General features: G+C 46.6%; 1 protein-coding gene across 2 annotated transcripts in view; it reads right to left on the bottom strand.

The window, feature by feature from the left end:
• Positions 1-4,808: 4,808 nt before the first annotated feature.
• Positions 4,809-13,613, bottom strand: part of LOC144143588 (toll-interacting protein-like) — a 37,345-nt gene continuing 28,540 nt past the window's right edge. For both annotated transcript variants that reach the window (XM_077675398.1, XM_077675397.1), the window contains exon 8: positions 4,809-12,841. In XM_077675398.1, the coding sequence (XP_077531524.1) occupies positions 12,719-12,841 (123 nt within the window). In that variant the 3' untranslated portion in view covers positions 4,809-12,718. The remainder of the gene's footprint in view (positions 12,842-13,613) is intronic.

The raw sequence follows: 13,613 nt of genomic DNA, 5'->3' as shown, positions 1-13,613 counted from the left end.
CTTGATTGTACCCAACTGCTCACTGACTAGACTGTCAGAGTCACTATCAGTAATTAACAGTGACTCTGGCTAGTGACTGAGCAGAAGCGATTTGACCGATTGGGTGAAATCAACTATGACTGCACCCATAGCGGCCATGGTGCAACACCATTTAGACCGTTAATTGTGTTCATTTTTCCTAACCGGCAGGAGCGCTTCCGCTCACACTGACTAGCTAGAGTCACAGTTAATTACGCTGGCTAGTCACTGAGACGAAGCGGTTTGGCGGATTGGGTAAAAATCTAGACTGACTGCTCCCATCCTGTATATTAACCCAAGCTAGCTGGCGTTCCGTATCTGCAAGTGATCACTCTGTCTTATTGTTACCCAATCGGCCAAACCGCTTCCGTCCACTTAATAGCCATAGTGACTATTAATAATTAACACTGACTCTGCCTATAGGCAGAGAGCGGAAGCGGTTGAGACGGTTGGGGGAAATCAACTATGACTGCACCCATGACGGCCATGGTGCAACACTAACGAGATTATTGCCGCGATTTGTTTGGTATTCCGTTGAAAGTATTGGCAGAATTGTTGTCTCCCGAGCCTCCCACCACATCTGACACAGTTCTTGCTTGTAAATTGGAATCTTATGTGAAAATTAATCCTGGCAGAATTTCTAGAGCCCCGTAGAACATCTTCCAGTGGCTTTTTTGCGCGCGGGAACCCTCCTTTTTTTCCTAGACACAGTCGTGCCCCTATGGGATTTGTTCCGGCGCACCGCAGGGCACTTTGTATGTCCTGCGTCGCGTTCGAGTCCACAAGGAGGAGGAAAACAGTTTATTGACACGAAAGGGCTCAGGAAGGACCGGGTGGTCGCCACATCCTGGGTGACGACGCACATCTTTCAGGACTCCACAATCCCGCAGGCGCTCCAGCCGAAATTTCCGCAAATGTTTGACGCCCCTGGCATACCGTATCAAATTCTGAGGCTCCTCAATCAGCTAGCTCCCGAGCGCAGCACTAAATCAGTTTGTTTCGGTCCTTGTGGAGCGCTCGCATCAGGTTTTGCTGGCCCGCTGCGCTGTTACTCACTCTGAGAGGCGGCAAGGCCTACATGAAGTGCTTGCGAAAGTGCGGAATGAAGTCTGGTTTCACCTGCGAAGAGAGCGGCAGCTCGGGCCACAGATAGGGCTTCGCATCTACCTAGTGCACTCTGGCAGCCAAGGCAGGGCGAAACATCTCGGTAACCTAGTCCTACTAATGCAATTCTCTTTCATTGCAGGCTGTCTTGGGGCTTTCCTTTTCCGCAGAGATGACGACATGGCAACATCGCCACCCTACGCCCAGGGGGAAGGGCCGCCACTAAAAAAATCTCCCTCGGCACGATGGCTCAAAGCCTCCAGCTTCGGCGCAACGCTCAGAGAAGACGGCCCGTAACCGCTTTCATCCATGCCCGAAGCGCGCACTGTTGGGCAAGGAAGCCTACATGTGCGCGCCTCCGTACCGCCTGCTTGTACGTACGCTCTCTAGACTAGGCGAGCGCAGTGCTCTTAGCAGGCGCTGGTTGTTGTTGTTCCTTTTTTTTTTTTTTTTTGACGCATACTCACTTGGGGGATTGGCAAGGATCGGGAGATATATTGGGGCTAATGTGCCCGCTTTAGGAGACTAAATTTTGGAGGAAAATCAGGCGCGCGGCGAGTCACGAGATCAAGCGGCGACCCAGCTGCAGAGAGCGCATGCGCCAAGCCGGCGGCTGAGGCCGATAGCGCACGCGGCGAGTCACGTGATGAGCTGCCAAGGCTACGGCTTGAGTTCACTCTAGCTACGGCGCAGCTGCGGTCAAATGAAGGTCAAATTGCTGGCGTACGCCAGCAATTTGACCTGACCTCGGCTCAACGAGGTTAGTAAAGCTTTAACAGGGCGCTCGCCGCACAAACTTGCGGGCGCTTGGCTTTCTAACGATAGCAACGCAGCGTCATAGCCAGGTGGCGTGATGACGCTTACGTGACAACGGTGCCTCGATGCCAGCGCTGCCGTATGGAGGACAAGATCTGCTAGTACAACACTAGTGGGATTTCCAACAGACATCATTCTTTACTCCCATTTCTGATCCAGAGGCAACAACACTGAGCTCCACTTTCAAGAACAAAGTTTCCCATAGCTCACCCTTTGGTTTTTGCGCCAGCACGTTTGCCTGCAGCGGCAACACGTTGTTGCTGGGGCAGCCTTACCTCTCTGCCGACAGAACGGACGGAAACAGCGGCGGGACAGAGACCAGCGACCTCAGTTGGCACGATCGCCGTTGGGTTTCCAACGGCGCTCGCGGTGCTGTGCAACCCTACCTAATGGCCATTAAGGCCAACTGCTGCGTTCGTTAATGGTTGTTGAAGCGTGCGGGTGACAGGGGCATAAGTCGCAACAAACAGTACACATTGTTCTGCTATCTAGAAATGCTTCTTGAATGAGCTGTAGCCCACAAGCCTTGCTTTTTAGGGCCAATAACGTACTAGCAAGGTGGCTGTCCCGGGACAGCCTGTGCAGTGTTAGTGGCACTGGCATTTAAGCATGGGCAATACTACAACTGAACTCTAGTCACATGGGCTAGACAGACGTAGGCAGGCTCGTTTGCACTCAATGAAAACTTCTACGCCATCAGCGAGCAGGCAGTCTGGCCCCAGGGTTAGGTTGACTGGCAAGCTATCGAAGACCACAACACCTGAGCAGGACACCCTTCCAGCATTTGTACGCATGGTAACGTCCAGCCTGCCAACTGGGGTAACACGGCAACAATGGAGGCCACATCCAATGCTGAAAGGTCTTTGGCACATGGCGTCTGTGAAGCGCTGTTTGTCCAGCATCAGTGGAGGTGAGTGCTTTAAGGCCACAAATTGTCTTTAATACCCCTGCTACACTGGGGTCCAAATGTCATTTGAACCAAATGTCATTTGACTCAAATGGGTTGCTTCAAATGCCATTCAGAATCCGCCGTGCTACACTACAATTTCGATGGCATTTGAAAGCTTTCACAACTGTTCGCTGTGCTGTAGTAGCGCTGTTGTTGCCCCGTTCCGTTTTCGTGCACTAATACAACAATCAAACTTAGGAGCAGTCCGAGGCAGTAAAATGATATCAAATTAGAAGAGACACCAGTTTTGACTCTAAATATGGCTGCCTTGCGTTGTTTTTGTTTGTCGTTTTTGCAACTGGCCCACTGGTTTTGAGAGTATGAAAATTAAATATGTTGATTTCGTATTTTAAGTAAATAAACAGTGAACAAAGTTTCACAAAAAACAATATTTTGTTTCTTTTACGTACGGAACTATTATATTTTTTATTGCCGATCGAAGACGCTGCGTCCGAGAGTACTGGAAATGGCATTTGAAATCTTAAATGTCTCTCTCGGTGCTCATTTGGCTCAAATGTCATTTGAGCCAAATGGCATTTAAAAACCTAGTGTAGCAGCACAACTTGGCATTTGAGCCAAATGACATTTGGTTCAAATGACATTTAGACCCCAGTGTAGCAGGGGTATAACAAAGGCCACAATGTTGTCTGCGTATTTGCTCCTGACAAGCATACGGGTGTTCACCCAAATAACACTTTTTTTGGATCAACAGCATCCCTGCTGCACTGGTGCAACACTTCACGTTGCATCACATTCAGATATCCTAGCTACAGATCACCACAAAATGGATTCGTGTTGGAGCTCAGCAATATATATAGATCGAGGAAATAGTCGAACAGACATGAAGAACAACTAGGATGTTTGCTGAAGCATCAGCACGGGACTTCCTTTTATCATTGTAAGGCGACATCAGAGTAAGGTTTACAGTAATGTGATGTGAACCACACTCTGATGAAGGCAAGTCCCTTGCCGATACTTGAGTAACCATCCTTGTTATTGTTCTTGCCATGTGTATAACTAATTACTCATCATTTCTACGCACTCCTTGCGAGTTTTCTCTTTTTCTAGATTTATACACATATAGATTTATACTGTGTATGTGCCCAGTGTTATCAGAAAACAGGAGATGCAGGCAAAAGGTCCACGTGAAAGAGATCGCCATGCACACTGCAGGTGGTGAGGAGACATATCCCCAAATAGTGTGGTGGCAATGCCCGGTCAACTTGGCCCTGGTGGAAATGGCACCAGCAGGATGGGTTTCCAAAACAGTAACTCAACGCAGCGTTCGCTTGAAAGGCGTTTGCACAGCAACGCGCCACAGAACCTGAAACTCTGTGCAATGTCAACGCCGGGGGTCAACACAGCATTCATAAGATAACTTGCAGCAGGTCCATAGATATTTTAAACTCGGTGCAAATAGGATATCTGAGATCCAAGAGGAACCTACTGTGATGAAAGGCCCCATCAGCTTTGCGCTTGCACCCCTTTCAAGTAGTGCAGTCCAGCCCACTTATAACGAACACATCGGGAAACGGAAATCAGTTCGTTTCTAGCCGGTTTTCGCTATATCTGTGCATAAAATCTATGTATACAAATAGTCATGGGAAACAAAGATCTGTTCGGTATAGCCGGGATTTCACTAAAACCAGGTTTGCTGTAAGAGGGCTATAGTGTAGTAGCATAAGGAGCCCAAATTTTTGCTGCACGCAATGTTTTTGACTACTCAGAATGAAAAAGGGGGTGGGGATCAGAAGGCCTCAATAAACACAGGTTCTTGTACCAGCTCATTATTGCTTGTTAAGGCAACACATAATGGCACACAGCAATGACATTAGAAAAAGTGTAATGTCCAGTGTGTGCATAGAGTCCAGTGCGTGCACTGTATTAATGCACACCGAATCAGCAACAGCTGACACTGTCCTATGCGCAAGAAACAGCTTTATTATATCACAATGCCACGGGGGGCACAACTTGTGCAGGATTTAGGGGACCAGCCATGCACAGTCTTGAGACAGGAGACAAAGTGCGCGCATACGTGTACACACGACCCACACTGGAATGCCACACACATAGCCGACTTTTCTCAAATGCCGACCAAACCGTCGCACCAAGTTTCCGCCACGGGGCTGTGTGATATGGCTACTGTACAAGAACCCAAATGCGCTTCATGGCTCACCACAGCACCCAACATTTAACAACAGCTCGTTCATCCAACACCAACCAGTCGGCAACGCCACACACACCCCACACAAACCCTTAATTGATCAACTTTCATCATCTCGTCCACGGTTAACTTGGCAGTTCACTAGAATCGACCAGACTTCCTGGTTCTACCTGTTTCAATGTCAGGCTTATTTCAACTGAATTGTTGCTGCGGTGTGGAGATAACGGTAACAAAAGTTGATTACACAATCCTCTACATAGGGGGCGATTGGGTGAAGACTGGCAGCTGTCCTACTCGAGCACGGTCTGCTGCGCTACACGGAGCCAAATACCCAGCTACAACTGAGTTGAGTCAGACGTCATTTTTACAGCGAAGCTGTTAAGGAATCGTAATTTTTTGTGTCCACAGCCAAAAATACCAAGAAATTGCCAAGCGCGTGCACGTATGGGATGACCACTCACGACGGTCGCCCAACATCCCTGGTGCACGTTTGTCAAGCCAGGCATACCCACTTAGGGAGATTGGCCGAGATTGCGGCGACTGCCCGGCAGTTAAAAAAACAACGAAAAGGCGAGCGTGCTCGTGTGTGCGTGCCTCGTGGCAACTACCCAGCGTCCACGGTGCACGTTTGTCAAGCCATGCATGCCCACTTAAGGAGATGGGCTAAGATTGGCCAAAAAAACTCCAGCGTTCGCCGCAATCATGGCAGCACTTGCACGGAATGAGAAAGACAAGGCGACATCCAATAATTATGACTTCCAAAAAAATGAAAGAAGCTCACACTTATGGCAACAATGATGGAGTAAAGGTCGTTGCAGCAGCGAAGAAGCAAATCGGCTGCAATCGTGGACTTAAACCTTCATGATGGACGTGAAGGTTGGGTTCAGCTTTGCTACCTTCAAGTCTTGCGCATTACTATGAGCTTTCTTCATTTTTTGAGAAGTTCGCACCCCAGTAGGAGAGGGCGGGTTTTCCACCAGCAAAAGCCCATCGAGCTCAACACCACCCATGCAAAATGCCGTGGTCCGGAAAAGCTATCGCCCAATCACCCCTGCAAGCTGTCCAGCAAAATGTCCATGTCCCCGCCGTTAAGATACAAGCCTACACAGCAGCAAATACAAGCCACATCACAGCGTCAAATGAAGCCTTTACAATATGCACCAAAGCTGACTCCACTTGCAAGCTAACTCGTTCAAATGAGCTTGACACAAGGAAATATGTATACAGAGCAATTGGTGCATGAAAAAGATACAAAACAAAACTTGGTAGTGAAACCCAAAGCAGCTATTTTGCAAATCCACCAATAAGCTACTGCAAAAGCAATGTTCAGCTTTTTGTTTCCAAGTTTCAACGTTTCCTCAACTGAATACGTGCTCTAGGGAGTTGATTTCAGTAATTTTTCTTCGCTGCAGCTATATTCCCTCTGCCAATTAGACCAATGTCCTACAACCAAGAACTACCCAAGCCTTGTCCTGTGTTCTGTAGCTAACACACTTCAAAAGCATCCACTTCCAAGTCACCCTGTATTTTCAGGGTAGGGTTTGCACGATAGTTAACAGAAAGCAAGCACACCATGCGCTAGAACCATCAGAAGGGACAAAATAGCGTACCACTTTTGCTGCGAGCATGACAGAGTTCAACAACCCACACAACTCCTTCCACTCCATACTTGCCGCGATTGTGCCATGGTTTTCCTGTGGCGCGCATGATGCATTTGATGTAGGGGTGTGCGAACACTCGAATATTTGAATACGAATCGAATAGTACCTCTGCAAATAATTTGATTCGCAAATCATATATCCACTATTCGATTTTTAGAATAGTCGAATGGATTTCCCAAACTTGCCCAGCTCTGCAAAAGCAGGTGGTGACGGCGCACGCTAGCTCATTGCTGCTACACCATCTGCTCGGCAAGTTTCTTTCAAATCGCGCTCTTGATGAGCAAGCCTCGCGGAGGCCGTAAATTTTATCCCACTGCACGGAGTAATCTGAGACTCTGGCCGCCATTTTCAATTCTGCGACCGGACGTTTACGTTAGGGCAGCTTCCATGAAGACCGCCGCAATTTTCACAGCGCTTCCGTTAATTTAAAATCAAAAGCGGTTCTGGCCATTTTTAATGCAGTTGGTGTACCGATTCTGCGTGTTTACTTGTTTTCTAGACCACAGTAGATAGTGCAGGGTTGCCCACGGTGACTGTAGTGCGAGCTTTCCTTCTGCAACGTATTATTCACGTTTCACGCTGCCCGTGTGCTTCCAAAGAAGTGCCCCATTGTAGTGCCGTGTTTTTGCCAGTACAGTGCTCGCTTCTGAGTTACGAGGCACTTTCTAGTCGTTGCCTACGATTGCAGTACAGCAACTCCAGTGCAAGTCGGGTATTTTTTTTTTCTTCCAAATGCGCATCGTGCCCCCTCCAGATTCCTGGAGTACTGCCAATGCGAGTTGAAAAGTGCATTCTCTGGGTTGAAAAAGAACGTCATGTCTCCTAAACTTGCGAAGTAGCTTCTGTTTTTACACAAAAACATATGAAAAATTGAGGCCTGTAAAAAAAATTGATATTCGATTCGATATTTGGCTTTTTTTTCCGAATTTGATTCGAAAGTTACTGTTTGGCATTCGCACACCCCTAGTTTCAACACTCAGCACTAAATCATAACCAGTGCATTCGTGTTACTGACGATCTCACACGAGTTCGAGTTAAAGCCAACCACACTGAAAAGGATGTTCTGTCTTTTGCCCAGCCAAACTGTCCATTCGTAGCTTAGCAAGAAACAAATTTTGTCTTTTCTTTATAGTTTCAAGCTTCTTCAGTGTCGCATTCTAGTTGTCGATAGATGCAAAAAAGTGCAAGCATGAAAGACGCGACATTTGAACGGATGAAAATTCAAAATACCGCCCCCAGAATTACAAAAAGCGATTAGGTCGAAGAAATGCTCAGCTAATCAGCCATATATTTAAAGAGCCTACCCTTAACACCAAAAACGGAACTGCACAGGAACACATATTCACCAGCACTGCAAAGCTTTGCAAACAAACATCACACGACTTGTATCAGTCCAGCAGTATCCTCAGACCCAGTCAAGTGATCTCAGAGACTACAACTACGACTGCCGATAGCGTTCTCAGGCTTACAAAATCTGCACTGTTTTAGGTGGACTGTCTAATTATAACATTTGTGCTTGTTCGAGCGAAATTTGCAGGCTGTTTTATTACGCAGACTATTTCCAAGTCCTTGCCTGGTCCAAGAAGTCTGCCAGCAATTGCAAAAAAACAAGCCGTGAAAAAAAAAAAAAAAAAGCGCAGCACTCAATCTTCTAGCTACCACCACACCCAAGCAATCATTTGACCCTTGCAAAAGTGCAATGCCGAAGGTTATGCATAAAAACGTTCGCATTTCGCTAGTTCCAATTAAACGCCTCATACTCAAGTGATCGAACCCAAACTTAACAAAAGAATAGAATGAAAATGAGCCTAATGGCAGCAACAAGCCTACCACACTCCTCTAGCAGCATAGTTTAAGTGAACTTTTTTTTTTTTCTGCAACGCAGACACATGTCCACAAAAACGCTATGTCTTCAGCTGAATGATGCATAAAGCACAACATCTGTAAACTCCCCCACACCAAAACACACACCTAATATTTTTTTTGCCTGCAAATTGTCTGGTGCCACAAAATAAAAATCGTAAAAGCTACATCATACTGCTCCCTTCTGCCTCCTGGCACGACATCTGTTGTGTTCAATCAATTACTATGCATCGTAATAAAGTTTGATAAATAACAATAATAATGCATGCAGGTTTTCTGTCTTTTTAAAAGCTAAAGACGCATTGCCTTGGTATTTAATGGGACAGGGCATCGTAATAATTGTCTGATTATTTAACGTAAAGTACGAAGCATGCACACCATGATCGAAGTTTTTCTAGCCGATTTTCAGACTTCCCCTACATTGTAGTCAGGAAATGAACAATGTGGGTTAAACTGCGCAATTTGGTGACAAATAAGAACAACGAACTTACTTTAGGACAAAAAAATGAAAAGAAACTTTTCTCAAATAAAAAAACAAGACGGTTACTTAATGAAGTCAAACAAAATCTTGGACAAAATGTAATACAGTGTAGACCGCTTATAACGTATGTCCCGGGAGCCGCAAAAATCCGCACTATAAGCGGTACCGCACTATAACCAAAACATGCGTGAATCCAACCACATCGCAACCTAACTCTCAAATCATCCTTTATTTATCATCACTCAAATGCACGGCACTTAAAAGCAAAGGCCTGGTCTTTATATCGTATTTTTTATTTTCATCAGCCGCTGCTGCAGGGTCACTGCAAGCACGGTGTTACAAACAGCGAGCCCGGCTTTAACTTCGTTGTGTCTGTATTTTGGAGGATCGTGGCTACGTTTTTAGCGTCTATGAACAGATTCCGCGGAACGTGATAAGAACGCCAGCAGGGTTCTTTTTTTTTTTACCCCACCTTGTGTTCACGACGCCGAATGTGGCTGCTTATCAGCGCAGCGTACTGGTAGGGGGAATTTTTGGCTTCGCGCGGCTCGCTTGTTCGGAAAGGGAAAGAGCGGTGGCTTATCTGCACAAGGTTCTAAAGCGTGAACCGCATGGAGCGATTGCAGTTTACGCATGGAACATGCAGTGCACGCCGCAGGCGCGGCGACGCCGGCTTGGTTATGGTGTGCGGCGCGGTAAGATGCGGCAACATGGCGTCGGCCCTGGCCGCGAAGTGGTGCAGGCAGCTCCAGCGACCGCTTCTAACTGCTCGCTGAAATGCCGCACGAAGCGCAAGCGAGGGTGCTCACGCAAGAAAAGAGCTGATAATATAGGCGAAAAGAGGAATATAAACTGCCATCCTCGTTGCTTGTGAAAGCGCCCATCAAAAAACACCGCGGTGGTAGGCCTCAACATCTCTGACGCGGCCAGCCGGCTGGTCGGAGCGTTTCGGATCTCCCGCCATTAGGTGCGCGTCTCCCCATTGGTGCAAGTCGTCAGGCTCCTCCCACTGCCACGCAAAGAAGCCACTGCGAGCGCAAAATCGTCGACACGAGCGTGAAAAAAAAAAATAAAAAAATCACGCGCAACGCCGACGTGCACGAATCGTGTGTGAAAACAGGCCATGCGGTTCACGCTTAAAACAAGTTGATAAGTCTCACGCGGACGGGGACGGGGATCGCTATCTTCCGAGGTATGTCGAGCAAGGTCTGTTGTGGTTATCACGTAGGCGTGAACGAAAGGGTGCCTATTCTTTTCTTGTGTGCCGAATAGAGGTGAGCAAGGGGTGCGCGCTGCGTCAGATGGCCGATTTCATCCTTTCTTTTTTTTTTCTGCTACCCTAAAACGATGCCCCAGCTGCGCCGGTCGATCAGCAGTCCCGCCAGAAAACCGCACTATAAACGGTATTGTGCTTCGGCCAACCGCATCCTAAGCGGTATGCTTATGCGTTGAGTTCAATGGGAGGTGAACCGGTGGTCACAAAAACCCGCGTTATATCCAGTCCCGCACTATAAGCGGTTACGTTATAAATGGTCTACACTGTATACAAAAGTCTAAGTGACAAACTTCAGTGCAATACGGTCGCACCTAATAAAACCCCCACACGAATTTATTCTTTTAACATTGGGAGTGTTTTATTGAATTCCCAACTGTGAAATTCTAACAAATTTACAAAACAGGTCAAATTGTACAAACAAGATTTTTGCAAATTACACCGGAAAAGTAAAAAAAGAGCTCCCAAAGCAAACCTCTTCTTGACTTGCGAGCTATCAGAGAAGTAATATGAACAAATTCAAGCACAAAAAATTTAGCTACATTGATTTTAAAATTTTAAGCCCATAAAGGCTTCACGTGGCAGCAGGTTAGAGTAAAGTTGAAAAAGCAATATACTTCTCTCCGCTAACAAAGTGCTCGACTATTCAAACAATCTTGCCTGTTTAAGGGGTACTGACACAAAATTTTGAAAGCGAGATAACTTCAGAGATAGATTGGTGGGAACACATATACATCATCTGCAAAATATGAGCGGCAAATACAGCCTAGAACATATTTAAAATCAATTTTAAAGTGTTCGAAACGCAACCGAGCAGCCAGCAAAGGACCTCACGCAATCGACATCCCGTGGATATTTTGTAAATAAACAGCATCCAAACATGTCACGAGTTTGTGTTTGCTGCTTCCGCACTGCCGGCGTTTTTCGCCGGCTCACCGCTCCAATCGGGGGGCGGAGCTTCTGCTCTCGAGAACGAACGACCCGACCGTTGGCGGCGGAGGCGCCGCGATTTCGTCGGCTCATCGCGCAGCTGGCTGCGATCAAAGTTCTACAGTGATTCCAGGCACACTGTTTCTATTACTTTTTATTTACATTGGATGCGAAAACGCGCCGGAGACATGAAAAGCCCACTGAGCGAGCGGCACGGTCGCTGTGCAGGTGGCGGCCACGGCCGCTAAGTGGCCCAGGCCGGCGCAGGTAGCTCGAGTGATAGCTTGTTACTGCTGCGCGAAATTGTACCCAAGTCCCAACCATGGCAGCTTATAAGAGAACGGAGTTAGTGATGCGATGGTGGGTTGCATTAAAAATTGCAATCTGCACCGCTTACGAGAGCGGCAATCGAATATCCGCCGCAGTGCTAAGCCGAACACATCTGTAGGCGGACCTGTAGGCAGACCGGCCGGCTGCTCCCAGCGCGCGTCTTGCCACCCACTGTATCGAGCGTTGCGGGTCGTTCTTTAGCCGCGGTAGCATTTGCACTAGCAGCGCCTGCGGCACGTCCACGGTCGCTTTTTAATTAAGCGGCTCACGAGATCAGTACGTGGGGACATTCGCAGAAACTGCCGGCGATGCGGATTCGACAGTGCTACGGCAGTTCTGCTCTGTGATATCCCTCCGACGGTCACGTGGCCAGCTTTGTTCACACAAAATCCACCGTTTCGCGGCACCCGCTGAAACTGGAACTGCGACTGCTGCATTGAATATGCCTCTAATTAAAGAACTGTCGCACGCTGAAGCAAATGAGGTTTCTACAGGTGATAAGTAGGTCACTAGCTACTTATCGCAACAACAACAACAACAAAAAAAAAACAAGATGCAAAATTTTTGTGTCAGTGCCCCTTTAAGTTTCACAAAATGCAAAGTGTGCCTTACGAATACAAAAATATCAGTATGGTTTCTTAAAGTGCTGTACATTGCCTAGAAATTCATGAACGTACATAACACAAGACAGTGGGATTAAACACTCAGACTAAACTCTTCAAACTTGCTTCTTACAAGAGTTCACACTTAATGAAACCCTGGAAGTACCATTAACATTTCTCAACTACGAAAAAAAAAAAAAAAGACATTCACCTGCACTTATTTCTTTCTTTCTTAAAGACCTTTCAACAGAGAAGGTCCCTTAAGAAATGGCCTCAGGTCTACGAACAAGAACTACGAACGCAGGCTCTCGCAGAATTTAATTTAGAGTAGACAGGTTAGAGATCTGGGATTTGCAGTCAGCCAGTTATAACTTAAAGTTCAGTCATTCTCCTGCTTTTACCCTCCACTTTGAGGACCCCCAAACACAGAAAGGTCCCTTTAAGACATGGCCTCAAGTTTAGGAAAACTTGACGAGAGAGCGAACTCCCTCAAGAATTTTGCTTCCTGCACGCGCAAGCTGGAAGGTCTAGGCGTTGGCGTCGGCCGTCATAGATAGAAGCGCATTCACGGCGGCATCTTTGTTTCCCCGGTGTGTTTCCAGGACTCCCTTGACTACCTCGGCGTCCATGTCTGGAAACATCTCGTGGACCTGCGGAAAAAAGAGCTCCCGTAAATTTTTTTTTGGTCTTCAAATTCAAATTAGTGGCAGTAATTCAACCTGCCCAAAAAAGTGACAAACATAAAAACTGCACATTGGTAGTTGTTTGGAAGACCTTTAAGGATGTTTACATTTAGACAAGACGTTACAATAAATCTTTAAAAACTTATTTAAAGGGGCCACGTAGGCAAAATATAAGTTTGTTTCATTCGAAAGATTTCGTGTTTTATAGTGCCCCCAGCGCTTGTACGAATGCAAACGATGCTTTATTCAGTGAGAAATTAGTCAATTTGAGTTGAAATTTTCATGACGTCTGCAATGACATCATAAGAACAGGTCATCAAGCTAAACTTGGTGTGAAGCGGAGACTTGTTTACCGTTAGTCAACCTAGATAGCGCCACCATACCGCAGCGATTAATTTTCTGCCTTTGCTTTGTTTTTGACCGTATTGGTACCAGGCTTGTTTTTGTATAGGTAGAAAATAATCGTTTCGTGAAACATGGTGTTTGCTCTACAAATATGGTCACGTAAGACACCATCGCTTAATTTAAGCCGATTGGCCAGTGTCGTCTAAGACACTGCCAAAGCCCCGCAGTGCTGTGCAGCTAAAACAAGCATAGTGCGCCAGGTACCAACAGCCTCACAAATCGGTACTTTTATGTTTACTTGCACTTTTGTAACTTCCACTGTTTACCCCACAATTATTACTGCTATAAAAAGAATGTGCCCTTAATTTAAGCTCGAATAGCTCGTTTGGCATAC

The sequence above is a fragment of the Haemaphysalis longicornis genome, unplaced genomic scaffold (genome assembly GCF_048455015.1).
Source record: "Haemaphysalis longicornis isolate Haplotype H1 unplaced genomic scaffold, Haemaphysalis longicornis Haplotype H1 scaffold_6, whole genome shotgun sequence".
In the NCBI taxonomy this organism is placed as follows: domain Eukaryota; kingdom Metazoa; phylum Arthropoda; class Arachnida; order Ixodida; family Ixodidae; genus Haemaphysalis; species Haemaphysalis longicornis.
This window is presented reverse-complemented; position numbering and strand designations above follow the sequence as displayed.